General features: G+C 31.4%; 2 protein-coding genes and 1 long non-coding RNA gene across 4 annotated transcripts; 1 reads left to right on the top strand and 2 right to left on the bottom strand.

Moving 5' to 3' along the window:
* Window positions 1–1,126: 1,126 nt before the first annotated feature.
* On the top strand, window positions 1,127–2,417 carry LOC127899454 (uncharacterized). Its single transcript, XR_008051332.1, has 2 exons — window positions 1,127–1,774; window positions 1,907–2,417. It is a non-coding gene; the product is annotated as an uncharacterized LOC127899454 (long non-coding RNA).
* Window positions 2,418–2,763: 346 nt separating this feature from the next.
* LOC102613596 (protein NRT1/ PTR FAMILY 5.5-like) lies at window positions 2,764–5,976 on the bottom strand. 2 transcript variants are annotated; one of them, XM_006487663.3, is made up of 5 exons: window positions 5,729–5,976; window positions 5,424–5,644; window positions 4,267–4,775; window positions 3,636–3,853; window positions 2,764–3,545 (listed from the first exon to the last, which is right to left on the bottom strand). In XM_006487663.3, the coding sequence occupies exons 1-5, from the start codon at window positions 5,853–5,855 to the stop codon at window positions 3,004–3,006; spliced, it is 1,617 nt and encodes a 538-aa protein (XP_006487726.2). In that variant the 5' UTR covers window positions 5,856–5,976; the 3' UTR covers window positions 2,764–3,003. The 2 variants fall into 2 exon arrangements, with proteins under 2 accessions (XP_006487726.2, XP_006487725.2); XM_006487662.3 differs by having other exon boundaries at window positions 2,764–3,853; window positions 5,729–5,975.
* A 2,534-nt stretch (window positions 5,977–8,510) lies between these two features.
* Window positions 8,511–9,372, bottom strand: LOC127899039 (histone H3.2-like). Its single transcript, XM_052431732.1, has one exon. It carries the CDS (start codon window positions 9,178–9,180, stop codon window positions 8,770–8,772), a length of 411 nt encoding a protein of 136 aa, XP_052287692.1. The 5' UTR covers window positions 9,181–9,372; the 3' UTR covers window positions 8,511–8,769.
* Window positions 9,373–21,451: the final 12,079 nt, after the last annotated feature.

Below are 21,451 nucleotides of genomic sequence, written 5' to 3'. Positions count from 1 at the left end.
AATTATTGTCATGATTATGTTTGTTAATTAGATAATTGGCCACTATTTAATTATCAACTTAATCTATTGTTAATTAAAAAATTCACCGTATGAAGATTTTAATGTTTGTGACAAATAGCATAGCAGTGCGTTGTGTTATGAGAATAAACAATCTAATTTAAATGAACAATCGTATGCGTTTGTTGATTAGGATTTGGATCTCTCTGATTTTTCAGGCTCTCAATTGATTAAACCTTATGATCGTATCTAGGGTTGTCTATTGATTAGGGAAATAACCAATGGTCGTACCTTGGTTATCGACTAGTTAATGAGAGATTGGCTATTAGAGGGTCTCAGTAGCTATAATCGGTCTATTCATAAGTAGTAATGATTTATATTTAAATCAATGATCAGTAGTCGAATCAAGCTGAGTTAATTCCTTCAACCAGAGCTTTTCCCAATTTGAATTACAATTTTAATTTGCATTCTTGTTATTTTAATTTAATTTTTATTATTGTCAACAATCCCTACATTTTGCATTTTACATTTTAAAAGGATTTAAATAATTACTGATCTCTATGGACACGACCCTACTCAATCACTATACACAATTTATTTAGAGTAGGTATTTATTTTTACTGATTTCGACAACCATCATTATATTTATTCTTTTAAAAACTAAATAATATTAAATAAACTAAAATAATCAATAGTGAGTCTTAAAAAATAAATATTATTTTTAATATTTTTTATTTTATTTTATTTAATATTATTTAGTCATAGGTTTATTATTATATTTATTCTTTTAAAAAGCTAAGTAATATCAAATAAAATAAAATAATATTTTAGAAGGTTACCAGTCAAAGCACATAAACCTATAAATAAATTTAAATAAAAAAGTAAATAATATTCAATAAAATAAAATTATATTTTAAAAGATCACTAACCAAAACATATAAACTTAAAAATAATTATAAATAAAGAGAAAAATAAGGGATTTAATGAAAATTAACGTCACAAAAGACAAAAAGGAAAGTAGCTGTCTCCTTTTATTATTCGCATAACATTGATGATCTATAAGAGCACAAATATAAAAATATTATTTTTAAATTTTTTAAGTTAAAAAGAAAACATAATAGAATTATATTTCATAAAAAAAAATCTTAATATTTTCAATATTTTTCTTTAAAAAAATCAATTCTTTAATATTATCATTGTTTACCTAGGTTCTCCCATAATGTAAGACAGTAGTAAAACCAGTTTTTGATTTAATTTTTAATTTCATATTTTCTGTCTTTCATCCAAAGGAATTTTCAACCTGATAAACATTATTTTCTCTTTAAAGCAAAAACCCAAATCTCTCAAATCCTCTTCCACCGTCCAAAACGACACCATTTCTTAAACGAAACGGCAACACACCACCATTGACAAACCCCCAAACAACAACCAAATTCAATCCATATTATTCACTCTCTCGCCACCTCCTTCTTCTTCTTCTTCTTCTTCTTCTTCTTCTTTTAAATCACTCGATCATTACCAGTACGACCGTTGACTTTTTCACGGGGTCAAATACTGCAAAATCTGAATGCTCAGAAAAGGGAAAAAGAAAATAGATTAACAAATGGAGCAAGCTGTTCTTGATATATAATCAAACGGCTATTAGAGGTCCGGGGCCGACCAGGAAAGCTAGTTCAGTTATCGGAATCGGAGATCCGGCAGCTGTCCGTTGAGTCCAGAGAGATTTTCTTGAAACAGCCTAATTTGTTGAAGCCTGACGCTCCAATCAAGATTTGTGGTAACTTTCTTTTTTTGGTAATTTTTAATGAGATACCACTTTTTTGCTTTGAGTTTTGTGTGAATAAATTAGATTTTTTTGTATTTTTGCTTTTTATTTCTGATTGCTTTTTTTTTTTTTTACTGGGTGTAGTTTTATTGCTTCATTTGGAAACCGACTCGGTTGTGCCCGCCCCTGGCGGCGGTATAGTTGCTTAGAAAATAGTACTTTGGGCCTCAACTCTTTGCAGCCCATAGCCGAATGTAATGTAAGAACCAGTGCAAGGAGGCCCAACACTGCTCAATTGTCACTCCTTTCGAAGAAACTTATAAGACAAGTTACCGCTGCCTTGTTGATGAAGAAAATGTCGAGAGCGGGTATTTGAAGACAAATAACTGTTGTCTGCACACTTAGTACACAGTACAGGGAAGGCATCTTGATGGTTGGATTAAGAGCAAGGTGATCTTTAGGGTTAGATAACAATTCTAAGGTGGCGTTTATTTTTTAACTTAATGATTTAAAGTGACTTAACTTAATTAATTAAATTAATTAGAGGTGTTTATTTTTATAACTTAATGAGATTTTTTAGATAATTCTGACTTAATAAAATAAGTCAATTTTTTTTGTTTTTTACTTAATGGAGAAATCTCAATTAAGTCAATTACTTGCTAATGTTAAAAATATCCTTGCTTTATAATTTATTTTTCATGTCTATCCCAAAACTCACCCATAGACATTTAACTCACATAAAAATATCTCTGTTTTTTTTATTTCTTATGTTATATACGATAAAATTTGAAATTTATGGTATTTTATATATTAAAATTTCAAAATAATTATGTATTCACTTGAATATAGTTTTACTTATAAATGTTAAAATATTGTGGTATTTAATATATTATTTATTTGACATTTAAATTTAATAAAGATACAAATGTAAAAATACATATTTTCAGCCTTTTAAGTTGAAAAAAACAAACAACTTAAGACTTATTTTTCTAGATTCAGACGAAAAAATAAACATATTATTTAGATTCAGACATTCAAATCTATTCAGAATTCAGACTAATTCAGGTCTATTCAGATTTCAGACAAAAAAACAAACGCCACCTAAGTTACGAAAATAACTTTTATATAACTGAAAATTCCTACTTTGTAAAGAATACGAGCTATGAAATGAACTCTCTCAAACAAATATCTAATATCATCTCGACTCTCAAAACTCCAGAGTATAGAAGAAGGAATTGAAGCTAAACAACAATGACCTTGAAATCTTCCTCTTCTTCTCGGCCGGTCGCTTGTGGTATCACATCTGCTTCCGCTGTATCGCCACCACGCGTGTAGAAGGTGGATATCCACCAAAAGTAGCAAATATTGATAAAACTAACAATGGTTAACATCTTATAGTACTCGTCCAGGCGACTGCTGTTCAAAGTGTCCGCAAAAAGGCTTTTGTTGAAATAGACAGAGACTATGTTTACGAAGCTTGCAAATCCAGTTACTAATTCAGTGATTGCTGATACACAGTCGTGCATTGGTTCAGGGAATTGATCAGCAAGAAATTTATTTATTCCATCTCTAGCAAGCCCTTTCATAAGACCTAATAGGCAAAACTGCGGGGCAAGCCAAAAGATGCTCATTGGTATAACTTCGTCGGTGTTGCCTAGTAATCCTTTATTGTTGATTATTATTAACCTGTGAACCTCAACCCGCCACGCAACGGCACAACAAATTGTTGACAGCACCATTCCCGCCCATATTCTCACTATTTTAGCTCCTTTCTTTTTAGCTTCTGGAACCCATTTTGAAAGTAACCGGTTACACAGAAAGTTGCCGAATACACGAGATAGGTGTTGAATTACAAGAAGATAAGTAATAAAACCTTTAGGATTCAGTTGGTTTCCCTGCTCAGGAAAGAAGGTCTGCCCTGTTGATACTATCAGACCAAACACAACAAAAGTAGTCCATATGGGAACCATTTTCAGCATAAGTTTTGTATCCCTGACCTGTGCCACAGTGCAAAGCCTGCCCGCCTTCTCCTGCTCTTCTGGACTAATTAGAGTGGTGGAGGGTTCTATAATGGCAGCTTTGTCCAGCCATCTGCTTGCAATTCAGAGTATTTACACATGTCAAGCAAAGGTTATATATATATATATATATATTAATTGGGAGAATAGCACTACCATCCCTGTTAGAAAAGAAATTTTATTTTTTAACCCAAATCAATTTTTTTCACTCGTATCTTCTTTAGGATACAAAGTCAGTCTCAATCAAATTCCTAGGGACAAAAAGGAATGCACATTATTTAAAGATAAATATAATATTTTTGCATGCAAATTGATTATTGGAGATCTCTTCAAATTAAAGTTAATTATGTTGTTTGGTAAACAATCACATTTACCTTTAAACGGTGTGTTTTTTTCCTGTTGAGGTTTATTAGAGACTTAAATTTGGTAAAACAATAATACTGTCATTTAATTTGTATTCACTTCATAGTGTCTTTGCAGCAGTACCTGAAGAACTTGGCTTGAGGAAACAGGTGTACTTGGTTTTGATCATTACGATAGAGCTGATTCGAAGAATAAGGGTTATTTAGATGTCTTTTTGATAGAGCAGCCTTGACGACGCGGAAAACAACAGCAAGAGAGCTGCCTGCAGCTGGCCCAGTTATTTCTGTAGAATGGAAAAAACGAATACCCAACCAGAAGATGAACAAAGTGATCCCCGTGGCCGACGCAGTGAATGTAGAAATTACTCTCCAACTGCTTAATTGGACTGATGCAATAACACTAAAAAAGAAGGGAATGAGCCACCATACTCTTTTTCGAGCGCTCACTCGATGTTCACTTATGTTTAGTTTTATTGGTTCATGGGCTCTTAGTTGATCGGCAAGAAACGGACCTAAGAAGTGCTGCATTCCAGCCTTACCAACTGCTAACAACACCACTCCAATTAAGATAAGCCTCTTCAACAAGGGGCTTGCAGCTTCCTCAAAGGCTGTTATGAACAACAGCACCAATCCCTGCAAATTTCATTATTTTCCTTTTTTTCTGATACAATTTCATATGACGTTGGCATGCTAATTAAGTAATAAACACAAAGAAGAAATTTAATTATTAATTTCTAACAAGTTTTCATTGAGGACATTATCTTCTATCAGCTGAGAATAATTATTAGATTATTCATATAAACTCAAGACAACTTTTCACTCTTGGTACGAGTTAAGTTCATGAAATTCAATAGTGTTGTGAGTGGTTTTTTTGAAAAACAAAAAGGAAAACACAAAAAACTTGTGGTTGTAATTATGTTCCCTTAACACTATCAGGCGGCACTTAGTATTCTTAAAAAAAAAAATTATTTATGTATGTGTGTGTAATTTGACCACTATAAATTTAATACTTTCATAATTTAACTCAATACTTTCATAATTTCTCAAAGACCATCATGGTGGTCTTTGAAGAAAAATTAAAAACTCAATAATTAAATATATTTTTCGACTTTAACCCTTAAAATTTTAAATTTATAAAATATTAGTCCCCAAAATTGTAATCATAGTTTCGCCCTTGTTAAAAGGCACATTCATTCAAACATGAACTAACTTTGTTTATGATATACCTACTGTAGCTTTATTGTTCTTTAAAATACATTTAAAATGAAATTAATAACTTACTAAGATGCAGGAGATGGTGGAATAAAAGATGACATTCAGGCGTCCGGAAAAGGCATCTGGAATACAAGTCAGGAAAATCACCGTAGACGCTGATATTCCCTCCTGTAAATTGACAAGTCTAGCAGCTTCTACAACATTATAATTCCTTGGATAATCTGTGAGGTATGTTATTAACACAGCCACTACAGCTATGTCTACCAACTTGTGGCTGAAAATCAAGCCTGCAAATTGATCAATATGGTTACTATGAGAGTCAAATAGATGGTATGCTAATAATTTAGTAGCTGAAAGGAAGCAAAATTTACCTAAGAGGATCAGGGCGGCCTTACAAAAACAAATGTTATAGCTTATCCATGATATAAACCTCAATTTTCTTATAATGGCTCTGAACGAGCTGTGAAGCTTCAAATATGGAACAGTGATTGTAATCATTTTGGTTGGCGATAATGAATCTATTGAAGATGACGAATTAGCTACTTAATTTATATAATCTATCACCATATAAAACTACAAATAGTTTCTGTTGTTTCATTCCCTTCGCAAAGTCAATTTCCAAGAAAATGATTGGAGCGCGTTGTTATTTCAGTATAAACTGGGGTGGGAATCCGCGTTTGAGTGGTACATCATTCTGGGGTTTGATGATAAAACGATAAAAATTGATACGTTAAATTAAAAAATAAATTATTATTTGTAATTTTTGGTGATAAATTAATATGTCAAAAACTATAAAATGGTAAAATGATAATTTTTTTTCTTTACCTTGATGGCTTGATGCATACATCATTTAAGTTTTCCCAAATTCAAAATTGTTTCATTTTAAGTTTTTTATTGAAATTAAATGTGTAAAGCTTTAACACCACTTGGGCATTTGGATCATATTTAACTGTTGGGCATGTTTAAAGCTAATTATGGATATTACTGTTAATTACAGCAAGAAAGAACCTAAATGTAAGAGAAACTTTTTGCTTTCTACGTATGAGAAGACCTTGAGAAGACTTTTGTTGATCACATCTAACCGCGTGGAAAGGTCAAATGAATAGGAAGTTTCCTCCTCTCCTTGTTAAGTCGCGTTTGGAAGATGCATAGGTCACCGACAATAGCACAAAATTTAATATCAAAAATATAAAAAAGTTAAAAAAAAATAAAAAAATTTATCTTGTGGTGAATTTTTTTGGTTCTATAATTTTTTTTAATCTCTAATAATGATGTATTACCTTATGTGTACATATATCATTGTTGCTAGAACAATTAACAAATCCCGAACTCTATTTTTATATCCTTTTCTTTCTTCTTACTTACTGTACAAACCGGTTGCTTGAAATTAACTTGTACTATCCTAAACAATTGATTTCGAGGGAAAATAATAATAATTGGATTTGCTTTCTTATCTAGGAGAATGATATTTTGGTCCTTATTAAAAATTATTTTTATCACTTACATCCTTAATAAGTTTTTAATATGATATTTTATTTCATTTTTAATATTAAAATAATATAAGAAACATATTATTAAACATAAATATGACTTTTTAACAAAATAAATTAATTTTAATTTACACGTATCTTAAATAATCTATTTGTATATTAAAATGTCACGTGCAGGCTTCAGTTTCAGTAGTGTGTTTAGCCAGTTACTATTTAACACAAGGAATTAAATGAAGTATTACAAATTTATTGGGGACCAAATGGTGAAAAAAAAATTTAGAGAGATGAAAATGTCATTCACCTTTAAAATCTAGCAGTCAAGTTAGAACAAACAAAACATGAAAACTTAAACAATGCTTTAGGTAGAGATGGCCAATGCGTTGGGTGACACAAGGCACTTTACGGGTACATATGTTTTCGTACACGGCACGAGCATGGTTTGTTAAGGTACTCGGCACAGACGCACAGTATAATACAACATGCACGTGAGCCGGGTTGGGTCTAGATTTTTAGATACACGGGTCTTATAACATGACACCATTTGAAATGGGCCAAAACATACAAGTAAAAAAAACTCGTAAAAAACTCAGTTCAAGTTTTATAACTAAATTTTATTTGAATTATACTACCACATATTATTTAAATAAATTAATTTGAATTGAGCAACATTAAATCTGATAATATTTTGTTATATTTTAAGTGAATTGAATTTTTATTATTAATTAATGTTTTGTTATTTTAAATTATAAATTAATTTTAAGTCATTAATTAAATTTGAATTGAATTTGTATTGTCATTAAGTGTAATATTATTTTGAAAATTTTCTTATTATTGTTCGTTTTATGTTACGCAAATGCAATAAATTTTTAAAATATATTTTTAATCAATTATTTAATGCAATTTTAAAAAAATTATTGGAAATATTATAATTTATCTCATTAGTATTGTATAATATAATATATAAATTTGGATGACTGATGTTCCAAAAAGCTATTTCAATTTAGATTTAAATTAAATGAGTACGAAAGTGCTTTGGCTCAATGGTTGAAGATTTGAAATAAGTTTATTATGAGCTTGAGTGGCCTTACGAGTGTGATAGTTTAATTTTTTTTTCGAATTAAAAGCAAAATAATATTTTGGCCGTCCGGGTTGGCCACTTATAGTTTTGGGATAAACATTCATCTTCTCTTCTTCTTCTTTTTTGCTTTAAGAACATGAATGGTAAAGTTTAAATTTATTTTTTAGCCCCTTATATTTTTAAGATTTGAATTTGGGTAGCTAATAAAATAAAACTATTTGAAAAATACTCGACCCCACCTCTAAGATCTAAGAATAAGCAAAGGAAAATGCTTGATATCTAGAACGGTTAGAGAAACACGAGTGCTGCCGTTTCACTCCCAAAATCTCTCGCCCTTTTTAATTAAAAAAATTAAAATATCAATAAAAAATAATAAAGAAAACAAAGCCTTATCCGCTCCTTACTCCATTTTTGCGACTCTCTCACCATCTCTGTCGAGCAGCCCTCTCTCTCACTATTTCACGATCTCTCTCACTCACACACTCCTTTTCATGATCTGAATTTCTTTGGAAGAATTGAAACATCATCCGAATATGAGAATCGTTCAAACATAACGATGATACTGCAAATAGACTTAATCCGCTATTCATTTATACTAAAAGATATCGAATATGAGATTCGTTCAAACACAACGATGATACCGCAAATAGACTTGAATCCGCTATTCATTTATACTGAAAGATAAGACTTTTAACAAGCACATGGAATGCAAAAACAAAAACCCAACAAATTTAACAATAGATTCAAACTTCCCATTACATTCCAAAATAATTTTGCATACCCATTTCTTAGAAACTGAAACGCTAAAACCCAAATCAGATCTAGATACAAATCAATTAATCGATTAAGCTCTCTCTCCTCTGATTCTCCGAGCAAGCTGAATATCTTTGGGCATAATAGTGACCCTCTTAGCATGAATGGCGCAGAGATTGGTATCTTCGAAGAGACCCACAAGATAAGCCTCGGCAGCTTCTTGAAGAGTGGCAACGGCGCCGCTTTGGAACCTCAGATCGGTTTTAAAATCCTGAGCGATTTCTCTCACGAGTCTTTGGAACGGAAGCTTCCTTATCAAAAGCTCAGTGCTCTTCAGGTACTTCCTAATCTCTCTTAAAGCCACGGTTCCTGGCCTGAAACGGTGAGGCTTCTTCACTCCTTCCGTTGCCGGAGCGGGCTTCCGAGCTACCATTGTCGCCAGCTGCTTACGTGGCGCCTTCCCTTCCGTGGACTTACTTGCTGTCTGCTTGGTACGAGCCATTTTCTGGAATTGGAAGAGTGTAAAGCATGTTTGTTTCTCAGGAAAATTTAGGTGATTGAGATGTTAGTGAGAGAGAGTTGTAAAGATGGAATGATCATAAAAGATTCTATTTTCTTTATTTTTTTTATTAATATTTTAATTTTTAAAATTAAAAAAAGGCGAGAGATTGTGGAAGCGAAACGGCAGCATGTGCTGCCGTTTCTCTCGTGCTTCTATCACCTTTCTAGATGTTTAGCAGCACTCATAAGCAAATGTTGTATGCTTTTAGGGATAATGATTTCTAAAAACACACAACAAATTTAAAACAAACTAGAAAAGGAAATTGTTATCTTAATTAAGATAAGTTCGAAGTATTTTCAAATTAGAATACTTTTTTATTTAAGTTTTAAAAGAAGGAAGATAGACAAGGCTATTTTTTTTTTTACTTAATAACTTAATTGACTTAATTTTAATCAGTTAAGTTAATAAGAGTGTATTTATCTTTTTTTAATTTAATAACTTAAAGTAAATTTACTCAATTAATTAAGTTAATTAGAGGTGTTTGTTTTTATAAATTAATAGGACTATTTAGATAAATTTTGACTTAATAAAATAAGTCAATTCTTTTATATTTGTATTGGATAGAGAAATCGGTAAGCCAATTAATTTCTAATGTAAAAAATATCCCCGCTTTATAAATTATTTTTCATTCCTATTCCAAAACCCACCCGTACACGTATACCCACTAATAATCTCATCTTATATTATGTATTATTTTGGAGAATTTCTGATAAAATTTGAAACTTATGGTATTTTTTATATTATAATTCCAAAATCATTATGTGTTCAAGTGAATGTAATTTGCTTATATAAGTTAAACGATTTTGAATTCAAATTTAATAACGATACAAATGTAAAAGTAAATATTTTTAGTTTTCTAAATTGAAAAAATAAATAATTTAATACTTATTTTTAGAGATTCACAAAAAAAAAATATTATTTAGATTTAAGCATTTAGGTCTATTTAGAATTCAAAATAATTCAAGTCTATTCAGATTTTAAACTAAAAGAAGGCCACAATTTTTTTTATCTTAATAAAAAATTTCACTCATTAAGTTATTAAAGTAGTTTTTTTAGCTTTTTCTTAATCTAAAATGTCTAAATAATATCATTAAAAAATTTTCTTCAAAATACTTCAATGTAATTAACTAATGTTCGACCTCACCTAGATAAAATTTAATAATTAGCAAGAAAAAGACCACCTACACCCCAAAGTTTTGGGAAATAGTCACAAAGACTCCCAATTTTTTAATAATGGATACCAAGACCCCTTTTGACTATAATACCCTTTGACTCTATAAATACAAAAGAAAAGTGGTTCTCAAAATTTTATAATAAATAGAAATATGACATTAACATAAATGTAATAATATATACATTTTAAAATAATTTAATACTTAAAAATATTTTATATTATACAATCTATTAGACTTATAATAAATAGAAACATATTATTAAAATATATTAATTAAAATTAAAATTATTTTGAATATTATGTAAAAAATAATTTCAATAATATTAAAAGGGAGATATAATATTAATTTGTAAAGCTATTTAACCCAAAGATTTATTTAAAATCCTTATAATAAATACAAATATATATTAAAATAAATATAATAATTTAAGATTTTAATGTTATTTTAAATGTTAAAAATAATTTAATATTATTAGTCTACTAGATAGATTATATTAAATTTGTATTAATTAAAAATCTTTAAAGTCAATTTTCTAATTTCTATAGTCAAAGGGTATTATAGTAAAAAAAAGACGTTTTCGCATCCCTTTTTTTACAAATTTGAAGGTCTATGTGACCATTTCCCCAAACCTTGGGGGTTTAGTTGTCTTTTTCCTATTTAGTATATTATTATCCATCTCAATAACTTGTGATAATATAGTGGTAGACTCTTATTATTTTTATTGTTTTATTTTCTTTAAACTAACATTATTTATCTTCATAATTTTTTTATATAAATGCACCATAAACTACAATCAAATTTATTAACATATACTAATTTAGAATATAAATGCTTGTATTCAATTGAACATAATTTATATTATGATAATATATTATCTTATTTAATTTATTTAAAATGTTTATTATTGGTTAACATTTGTTATTTGCAAGAGCACAAATTTAAAAATACTATTTTTTAATTTTTTAAGTTAAAAAATTATTTAATATTTATTTTTAGCAATTCAAACAAAAAAATAAGTATATCATTTAGATTCAAACTAGTTCTATTTAGAATTCAGACTAATTCAGATATATTCAGATTTTAAATAAAAAATAAACGCAACCAGTGTCTAAATTAATTTTTTTTTTAGTCTCCTTTATCTAAGATTTGAATTTGAATGACCGGTTAAAGAGCTTATTGAAAAACAACTCGTCAAGGCCATTGGAGCATAATAGAGTTCAAAATAGATCCCTGAATTTTGAGGTAATCTTAACAATATTTTATTAAAATTTTATGCACCGAATTATATACATCATATGTGAACCTCCTAGATCTTTTTCGAAGGTCCATGTAGCCCAAAAGGTTGGAGTTATTGTGTAATAAGTGGCTACCAGGTCACTGTAGGAGAGCTGTTTTGCTCTTGCCAAGATCAGAACAAATTAAAATGCAGAACAGGGGCTTTGTATCATTTATTGTTTGTATGTTTGGAATTCAAATGGCCGATCACTTCAAGTGGCTGGTGGATAACACAAATGGACGGTGATATTTTAGCATAAACAGGGTCAGATCCTTGTAAACATTACGCATAATTGTCTGAAAGAGAATTGAAAAGGAATTATAAAAGCTTGCTGGCTCTCTTTTACTTTATTTATTTTCTTTCACTCTAATCTATAAAATTGTGTTTATTCACAATTATTTTATTAAGATTAGGATGCTTTCCGGATCCAGCTATTTTGGTCAAGGGCCAACTAAATCCCGGACTTTTGTCTTGTACCTAAATTCGTTTAAAAAGGTACATAAAACAGTGTTTTGGGAAGCTTTAGAGGTAAAATAATCTTTTATCTTGCATTTTTTAATAATAGCTGATGAAGTTGACGAAAAAATAATTGGTTGATATAAAATTACTTTATTATTCTAGAAAGAAATATTGTTTTATTTGTTGTGATTGTTATACAAAATTAAAAATATTATTATATAGTGTCAAACTTGGAGGTGATTTTAAAATATTATGAGAAACTCATAGTAATTAATTGCTGATATTCTCAAATTGATTGAGGGATAATGTCATTTTTCAATTTTTTTAATCTATTTAGGAACTTTTAGTGACATACCACTTTTTTGTTTTAAGTTTTTTTTGTAAATAAATCAGTTTGTGTTTTTGTTTTTGTTTTTTTTTTTTCTAACTTTTGAGTAAAAGATTTACCAGTGTGGTTTTATTGCTTCATGAGTTGTTTTAGTACTCAAGCCGATTTTTTTAGTGAATACTTTAGGGCTTTTTGAAATTCTAGTTATACAACCAAAGAGTGGGGGTGAATTAGGATAAAAAAAAAATCAATTCTAGAACAAAACTCAATGTAAATCTAAAACTAATTTAAAGCAATAACAAATAAATCAATCACAATATAAAAAGATAAGGGAAGAGAGATTCAAACATAGAGATTTTTACGCGGTTCGGCCAACCTCGCCTACGTCCACGCCTCCAAGCTTTTCGGGCTTAAGGATTTCACTAAGTAAGCCTCCAAGGCTTCAAATGCTTACACTTGACTTCAATGGTGTCAATATACCTTTACAATGAGAGATTATCCTCAATCTCTTAACCCAAGTGTATCTCAACACTTACAATCACTCAAAACAAAAATTATAAATTTTGTTCTTCACTCACAGAATACTTAAGATTACAAATTAATGCCCAATATGTGAATAAATGAAGAAAGAATGAGTTTTAAAGCTCTATGAAGGTTGTATTCTCGATTATATGCTCAATGATGGTGTTGTGATCAACCTTTGTTTAAATTTGAATGAGCTTATTTATAGTTGGAACTGAAAAATAGCCGTTACAGATTGTCTGCCCGTAAACGGATCGCCGTTAACCATTTGTTCTGGTCAAAGTTATTGTTAAGCCAAATTTCAAATTAACGGTTGACCGTTTGTCATTACCCTTTTGCCATTAAATTCCAAAGACCTGCAAAATAAACTCCAACTATCCGTTCTTACCAAACAGTTAAAGATTAGTAAGGAACGACATTGTAGAATTAATTGGTTAACCATTTATTACTAAACGTTTCACCATTTAATTCCAGTGACCTTCCCAACATATTTGTGTTTTCTGTTTTGGCTAACCGGTTAGGGCTTAAGCAATTTTTCCTCTCTGGATTTTATCGGTTAACCGTTTCAAAATAAACGGTGTTAACCTATATGGCTATACATATTGATTTTGATGATAACAAACCACATATATTTATTAAGTAAAGATTTATGAATTGTGCTTTTATAATAAGAAAATGATGTTATGGAATTAAAGCATTTTGGACTAAAATGAAAGTATTTTTAAAATCTTTGATAGTATTTTAAATTTCAGATTTGAACCTAATTGAAACTATTTAAATATTTTTGGGCCATTCTATAATTTCATAAAGTTTGGGCGAATTCATAATTTCAAAAAGTTGTGGGATTGAGAAAGCATTATTTAAAATTCTGAAATTGGACCTATTTGTAAATTTTTATAACGTTTTGGGTTATACTATAGTTTTATAAAGTTTTGGGGTCAAACTATAAATTTTGGAAAATATTTTACTGTAGCAGTTACTGTAGCAAGCGGCTTACCGGATACTGATAAACGGCAGGCCGAATTCGGGCAGTAAGCACCAGAACGAAAACGGCTTACCGGATTCCGAATCCAGCAAGCCGGTTAGGCAAAATTTTGAATTTTGCCTTAACGGTAACATAAATCCGGCTTACCGGATTCCATTAAACGGCAAACCGGTTAGCCCAGAATGTGAGTAACGGCTAGTTTTCGAGCTCAAGCTATAAGAACTCAAATCCAACTCATTTTGAAGCTCTCCAACAAGCAAAAACAAAAAGCACACGTGATATCTTGAGTGTTCAAACTTGCGAAATACAAACATTGAATCTTTTCTTGTTCTTCATCATTGTATATCTACTCATTGAGTGAGTTTCATTGTAACCATCATTTGTTCATCTCATTTGTAAGAATTTGAGTGTGTGAGACACTTGAGTGAATAGATTGAGAGATAATCTCTTTGTTGTAAAGGTTTATTGACACCTTGAAGTCAATTGTAATCGTTGAAGCCTTGGAAAGGCTTGGATAGTGAAATCCTCGAGCTTGGATCGCTTGGAGGCGTGGACGTAGGCGGGGATTGCCGAACCACGTAAAAATTCGTGTGTTTGTTTCTCTTCTCCCTTACTCTTTAATTATCGTGCTATTATTGAACTTATTGTTTTTCAATTATTGTTAAGACATTAGATTGCTTGTTGTGTGGATTTGTTAGGATAAATTTTTAATTTTCCAATTCACCCCCCTCCCCTCTTGGGTTGCACACTTGTATTTCAAACGGTTCACCGTTTATTTCCATAATCACTTAGCCAGCCAAATATTGCAAGGAATCAATTTTCAATTTGAGTTTAGCAATTATCCATTTTTCATGAATATAATAGGAATGATTAGAAGGCTTTTGTTTATTAATGAATAGCTCCAACATTTTAATCAAAAGTCATTTAAAGTTTGTTATCATCAAAATCAATATTATGAACATATACAAGTTAACATTCTCCCCATTTTTTATGAGGACAACTTCTTTCAATATTTTGCTCTCCCTTAATATATGCTTCCTTAAATGTATGGCCAATTAAAAAAAATGTCCAATAAACAGATTTTTATTTAATAAAGCGTTTAAGGAGATTTATTTCAAAGGTAAGTTTTATACTTATTGTTCGCTATCTCCCCCTTCATCATTTTATATTCAGTATGCATTATCATTATTCTCTCTCCCTTCATCATCAAAAAGAAAAAAGGAGAAAAGAAAAGAAAAACTTAAAACATAGAATTAAGGAAAGAAATTACCAAAGATTAGGCGAGCAAAAATTTTGGCAAAGTTTCCCCTTAAAATGGAACAAAACCTCAAATACAAAGCAAGATTAAAACACTTCCAAATATAATAAACAAGTGTCCATATACCAACAACTCCATCAAGCATTAGTCCACACACAGATAATCATCCAACGTCAAAAGCATCACATAGAAAAATCCATCGTCAAAATCATATAAAAGTAGCAATGTATACCAAACAAAATATAAATAGCAACACACAAAGAAACATAATATGAAATGTATGTGTGAAAAGATAAAGAACGAAACTAAGATGGGGGTGGTGAAGATAAACTGTCTGGGTCATAGCCAAAATACCGAAGGAGTGTCCGCTGTCCAGGAATAAGCTCAAGCTTCTGATCAATGCCCTACTGCTGAAAAGTCTGAAACTGAGAGCGTAGCTGCTGCTGATCGCAAGAAAGAATGTCCATTCTATCGAGAATCAGTTGCTGCAGCTCAGAAAGTCTGCGAACATCATCAACCAGCTGCTGCAAAATGTCTGATGCTGGGGGCTCGGCAGAAGTAGGAGGCTGCTCAGGAATAGCAGATGGCTCTGGAGCGTTAGGCTGCTCGGGAGCTAGAGGCAGCTCCGAAGTGGAGGGAATATCAGTGTCCATCTCACACTTCTTAGGGTCCGAGTCAGCTGGAGGCTGGGGGACAGAATGGCGGCGCAGAGGTGGGGGATGAGCTCCTAGTCTAAAATCCGAAAGCTGATCGGGAGGATAAACATTGTTGAGTATCCGATCATCCTCTAGAGCAATCAAAGTATCCCGGTTTTTGGAGGTGGCAGTCTTGATCCATTTGCCATTCCTTCTAGAGAATTCAATGCTAGTCATGGCCTCCAGGCCAATCCGTTTGGTCTTCGTATAACCTGCATCCCGAAGAGGCACCTCAAAGCGCCGGAGTATCTTAGAAATGATACTGCCATACGGAAGCAAGCGGTGGTTAACTGTGGGAGTACTCAGCATGTGCCGCACAATAACATAGCCGAAGTTAATGGGTCGTCCTGAAATAGGGCTATCTAATAAGCCAACGTCTAACCTCGTGACCTCATCCGAGTGACCCTTCCTAGGCGTAATGATATGTTGTAAAATGGTGTGGAGGATACGAACTTGGAGAGGTAACAATTGAGACTGAAAAGGTAAATTGCAAATGTCATTAGTCAAGTCTTGACGGCGACAAATATTTTGGACACCGAGATAATGAGCGAAACTACTAAATGAGAGGGCTTTCCTGGATGTATAAATTCTATGGCCATCATTAGAAATTCCTAGAATATTGTTCAAAAGCTCAACATTAAATTCAATATAGACACCCCCAACATGAGTAACAATCTTATTTAACCGAGTTTCTTAAAGTTCCATATTGGAATAGAAAACTCGGACTAAATTAGGATATACTCGGTTATCAAAATCAATAGCAGACTCCCAAGGTTGAAGCATATCCCTAACACTTCTACCACACACAATTAAGGTTATAAAATCTTATATATCAACATAGTAAGAATCAAGTACCTTTCGACCTATGAAGCGGTCCTCGAAACGCTTAGCCAACGAGTGTATGGGAAAATGAATTCTTTCGAACTTGGAGGTTTCCCATGGTGGTATAGGAGTCCTAGGAGGAACTACTTTCCTCCTCCAAGGTCTCTGAGATGACGCAACCATGGTGAAAAACAGAGAGAATGAGGGAATTTGAGAAAAGTGAGTTTGGACGAAAATAAACCTATTATTGGGTCAAAAGTGAGTAAAGGATGTAATTTTGAGGGTCAATGTGGTCGGAAAAAGACAAGAATTAGGTCAAAAATGATGAACCTGATCGGCTGCCCTTAGGGTTTTGTTTTGGGATTTTTGAACTTGGGGCTCAATTTGAAGAATTGAATCGGTAAAAGTGATCCAATGATGATGGGAAATGGTTTTATCGGTGTGGTTTGGCAAGAAAATGGAGAACAAATGGATGATTGAAGATAGAGAGAGCTACGGTTGCACGTTAATGGCTGAAACGATAAGAGGGCAAATGAAGAGGAAGAAGAAACCCTTGGAACAGTTTTATACTTCACAAAAACGGAAAATCGTTCATTTAAACGGTGAGGGAGTAACTTCCAGAGAGTAATTAATAAGAAACGGTGAAAGGTTCGTCCTTTAATGGTTAAGGAGTAAATTCCAGTAAGCTCTCTGTTTTTAAACGGTTTACCATTTTCATCAAACGGTAAAGGGGTAATTGGCAGACATCATATCCTAGTTTCTGGAATTAAATGGTACACCGTTTATTGAGAAACGGTTATCCGTTTATTTTATTTTGATTTCACACATTTGTTTTTAATATTTGGCCAACAATTAATATGTTCCAAGATCATCTCATGAATCCGAAACATGTTAAAGGCCAGTTCAATGCATGATTTATTAATTTACATATTATTCAAACAATCAATTTTTATATATATATATATATAATCCAAAAAAATGGCACAAACATATCACTTATATTTCATATACAAACATTTCATAGATATCAAAGCATCAATCAATCAATTTTAATAGACTCAATAACATAAATAGAAATGTTAATGTGAAAATTTCACCATCCTAAGTTCATGCCGAATTTTCAAAAAATTGTTCTTCGCCAAGAGGTTTTGTAAAAATATCGGCAAGTTGTTTTTCCGTAGAAAGAAACTTTAATATAATATCTCCCTTTTGAACATGATCTCTCAAGAAATGATGTCTAATTTCTATATGCTTGGTTCTAGAGTGTTGAATGGGATTCTTAAAGATTTATAGCACTTGTATTATCACACTTAATGGGAATTTGTTCAAGGTTAATGCCATAGTCTCTAAGTGTTTGTTTCATCCAAAGAGATTGTGTACAACAACTCCCTGCAGCTATATATTCAGTCTCGGTAGTTGAAAGTGTAACATAATTTTATTTCTTGCTAAACCATGAAACAATTGAGTGACCTAGTAGATGGCAAGTTGCACTAATGCTTTTCCTATCAACTTTATAACCGGTAAAATCCGCATCCGAATAACATGTTAAATCTATATGAGTTCCTCTAGGATACCAAAGGCCAAGATCTATGGTTCCACTCAAATAACGAAAAATTATTTTTACAACAAATAAGATTCCTTGGGATATAAGTGAAATCTTGCACACAAACATACATTAAACATGACATTGGGTCTACTTGTGGTTAAGTAAAGTAAAGATCCGATCATACATCGATATGTTTTGATATCCACTTCTTTGCCTTTTTCATCTTTGTCAAGCTTAGTTGTTGTGCTTATCGGAGTGCTTTTGGTTTTTGAGTCATCAATGCCAAATCGCTTGAGTAAGTCTTTCACATACTTGGTTTGATTTATGAAAATTCCTTCCTCATTTTGTTTTATTTGCAGCCCAAGGAAATACTTCAACTCTTCCATCATACTCATTTCAAATTCTTTACTCATACAAGATGAAAATTATTTACACAACAATGGATTAGTAGAACCAAAGATAATATCATCAATATAAATTTGAACAAGTATATCTTGGTTCTTATACTTATCAAAGAGAGTGGTATCTGCTTTACCCATTGAGAAACCGTTATCTAGCAAGAAATTTCTAAGCCTATCATACCATGCTCTAGGTGCTTGCTTTAATCCATACAATGCTTTTGATAACTTATAAACATGATTTGGAAATTTTTCATTTTCAAAACTAGGGGGTTGTTTCACATACACTTCTTCCATAATATACCATTTAAAAAAGCTCTTTTGACATCCATTTGAAATAAATAAAGTCTTTATAACATGCAAATGCTAAAAGCATCCTAATGGATTCTAGTCTAGCTACGGGTGCAAATGTTTCATCAAAATCAATTCTCATTTCTTGGTTGTATCCTTGAGCCACTAATCTAACTTTATTCCTTACAACCACACCGGATTCATCCATCTTATTTCTAAATACCTACTTAATTACGACGGATTAATGTTCCGGTTTAGGAACTAATTCCCATACATTGTTTCTCTCAAATTGATTCAACTCCTCTTGCATTGCCATAATCCAAGATTCATCATTTTCCGCATCCGTAAAGGATTTTGATTCAATTTGATAAATAAATGCAGCATGCTCACAAGTATTTCTAAATGATGATCTAGTGGTAATACCTTTTGAAGGATCTCTTAAAATTAAATCCTTAGGATGAGAAATAACATACCTCTACTCCTTGGGGAGTGCTTGAGAAGTACCTTCTTGTTACTCTGCATTTGTTTCTTCATGCTACGTATTTTGATTTTCAGGGTGTGCACCCTTTTGGCTATCCCTTGATGCATCTTCTTGAGGCTTTTCATCTGCATCATCATTAATAACAACTTTCTCCGTAGAGGAATGGTTAGACTCATCAAATGTAACATGCATAAATTCTTCCACAACTAAAATTCTTTTGTTATAAATTCTATAAGCTTTGCTTGAGTTTGAATACCCAAGAAAAATGCCAACATCGGATTTTGGATTAAATTTGCCAAGATTATCTTTTGTGTTCAAAATAAAGCATTTGCATCCAAAAACTTTGAAATAACTAATGTTGGGTTTTTTATCTTTCCAAAGCTCATAGGGAGTTTTATTGAGATGAGATCTAATTAACACCCAATTTAAAACATAACAAACAGTGTTCATGGCTTTGACCCAAAAGTATTTTGGTAATCTATTTTCATTCAACATGGTCCTACCCATTTCTTGAATAGACCTATTTTTCCTCTCAACAACTCTATTTTGTTATGAAGTCCTATGTGATGAATATTGATGCTCAATGCTAAAATCATTGTAAAAATTCTCAAATGCATAATTTTTAAATTCTCCTCCATGATCACTCCTAATGCATGTAATACTATACCTTTTTTCATTTTGGACTTTCTTAGAAAATATTTTAAAAACATCAAGAGCATCATTCTTATTAGTTAAGAATAATATCCATGTGTATCTTGAAAAATCATCAATAAATACAAAAGTATAATATTTGCCATTTAAACTAGCATAGCTAGAAGGTACAAATAAATCTATGTGAAGAAGTTGAAGTGGTTTTGAAGTTGAAATATGATTTTTATTTTTTAAAGAAGTTTTGATTTGTTTTCCAAATTGACAAGCTTCACAAATTCTATCTTTTTGAAAACCGATTTTTGGAAGACCTTTAACTAAATCATTTTTTGAAAATTTTGAAATTAAATCCATGCTTGCATGTCCTAGTCTTATATGCCATAGCCAACCATCATCATGCAATGCCGAAAAACATTTATCATGAGTAGATGCACACTCTATATCAATTGTGTAAACATTACCACATCTCTTTCTTACAAATAAGATCTTGCCATCGCATGCATCCTCAATAACACATCTAGATTTATCAAAAACAACTTTATAACCTTTGTCACACAATTGACTAATACTAACCAAGTTGTGTTTCAAGTTTTCAACCAAACAAATGTTTTCAATAAAAGTTGAGGAAACTTTACCGACATCACCAATTATGAGAATTTTTCCTTTTGAATTGTCTCCAAAGGAAACACTCCACCATTTTTTATTTTGGTGAAACTTAAAAATCATGCGTACTTTCCAGTCATATGCCTTGAACAACCATTGTCCAAGTACAATTTATTTTTCTTCTTCTTCAAACCCTGCAGAGAAAATCTCAAATCTTAGGTATCCAAAACGTTTTGGGTCCTTGAATGTTAGCTATGGTTCCTTTTGGATCCCAAATACATTTCATACTATAAAATGCATTTCTTTTCACATAACATCTACTTTTCATATGACCATCTTAATTGCAATAATAACATACAACTTAATTGTTAATAGATGTACTCTTTATAAAGTAGTTTTTATAATACTTTTGTTTCAATTTGGCTTATAACCAAGTCTTCCTTTATCAAACACACATTTTTTAGAGTTAAACATGTTATCCAACATCTTTTGCCCATTTGTAAATTTTAAAACAATCTCATTTAACTCTTTGCTCTTTTTCTTAAGCATTTCATTTTCATTTTTCATGTCATCTATGTGTGATTCTAAATACTTATGTGAAGTGCTAGGTTTCTCATTTGATAATGCAACTCTATCATGCAATTATTTATTCTCTAGTTCTAAGCATGTAACTTTTGCACTTAGAGATTCATTTTCATTTTTGAGCTCTACCATTTTCTTTTTA

Source organism: Citrus sinensis, chromosome 8 (assembly GCF_022201045.2).
Source record: "Citrus sinensis cultivar Valencia sweet orange chromosome 8, DVS_A1.0, whole genome shotgun sequence".
Classification (NCBI taxonomy): domain Eukaryota; kingdom Viridiplantae; phylum Streptophyta; class Magnoliopsida; order Sapindales; family Rutaceae; genus Citrus; species Citrus sinensis.
This window is presented reverse-complemented; position numbering and strand designations above follow the sequence as displayed.

Excerpts from the sequence above, each read along its gene's own strand:
- LOC102613596 (XM_006487662.3), bottom strand. The coding sequence starts at position 5,855 with ATGATTACAATCACTGTTCCATATTTGAAGCTTCACAGCTCGTTCAGA. Across the intron at positions 5,645-5,728 it reads GGCCGCCCTGATCCTCTTAG|GCTTGATTTTCAGCCACAAG; the intron begins GTAAATTTTGCT and ends ATCAATTTGCAG. Across the intron at positions 4,776-5,423 it reads CCACCATCTCCTGCATCTTA|GGATTGGTGCTGTTGTTCAT; the intron begins GTAAGTTATTAA and ends TGAAATTTGCAG.
- LOC127899039 (XM_052431732.1), bottom strand. The coding sequence starts at position 9,180 with ATGGCTCGTACCAAGCAGACAGCAAGTAAGTCCACGGAAGGGAAGGCG.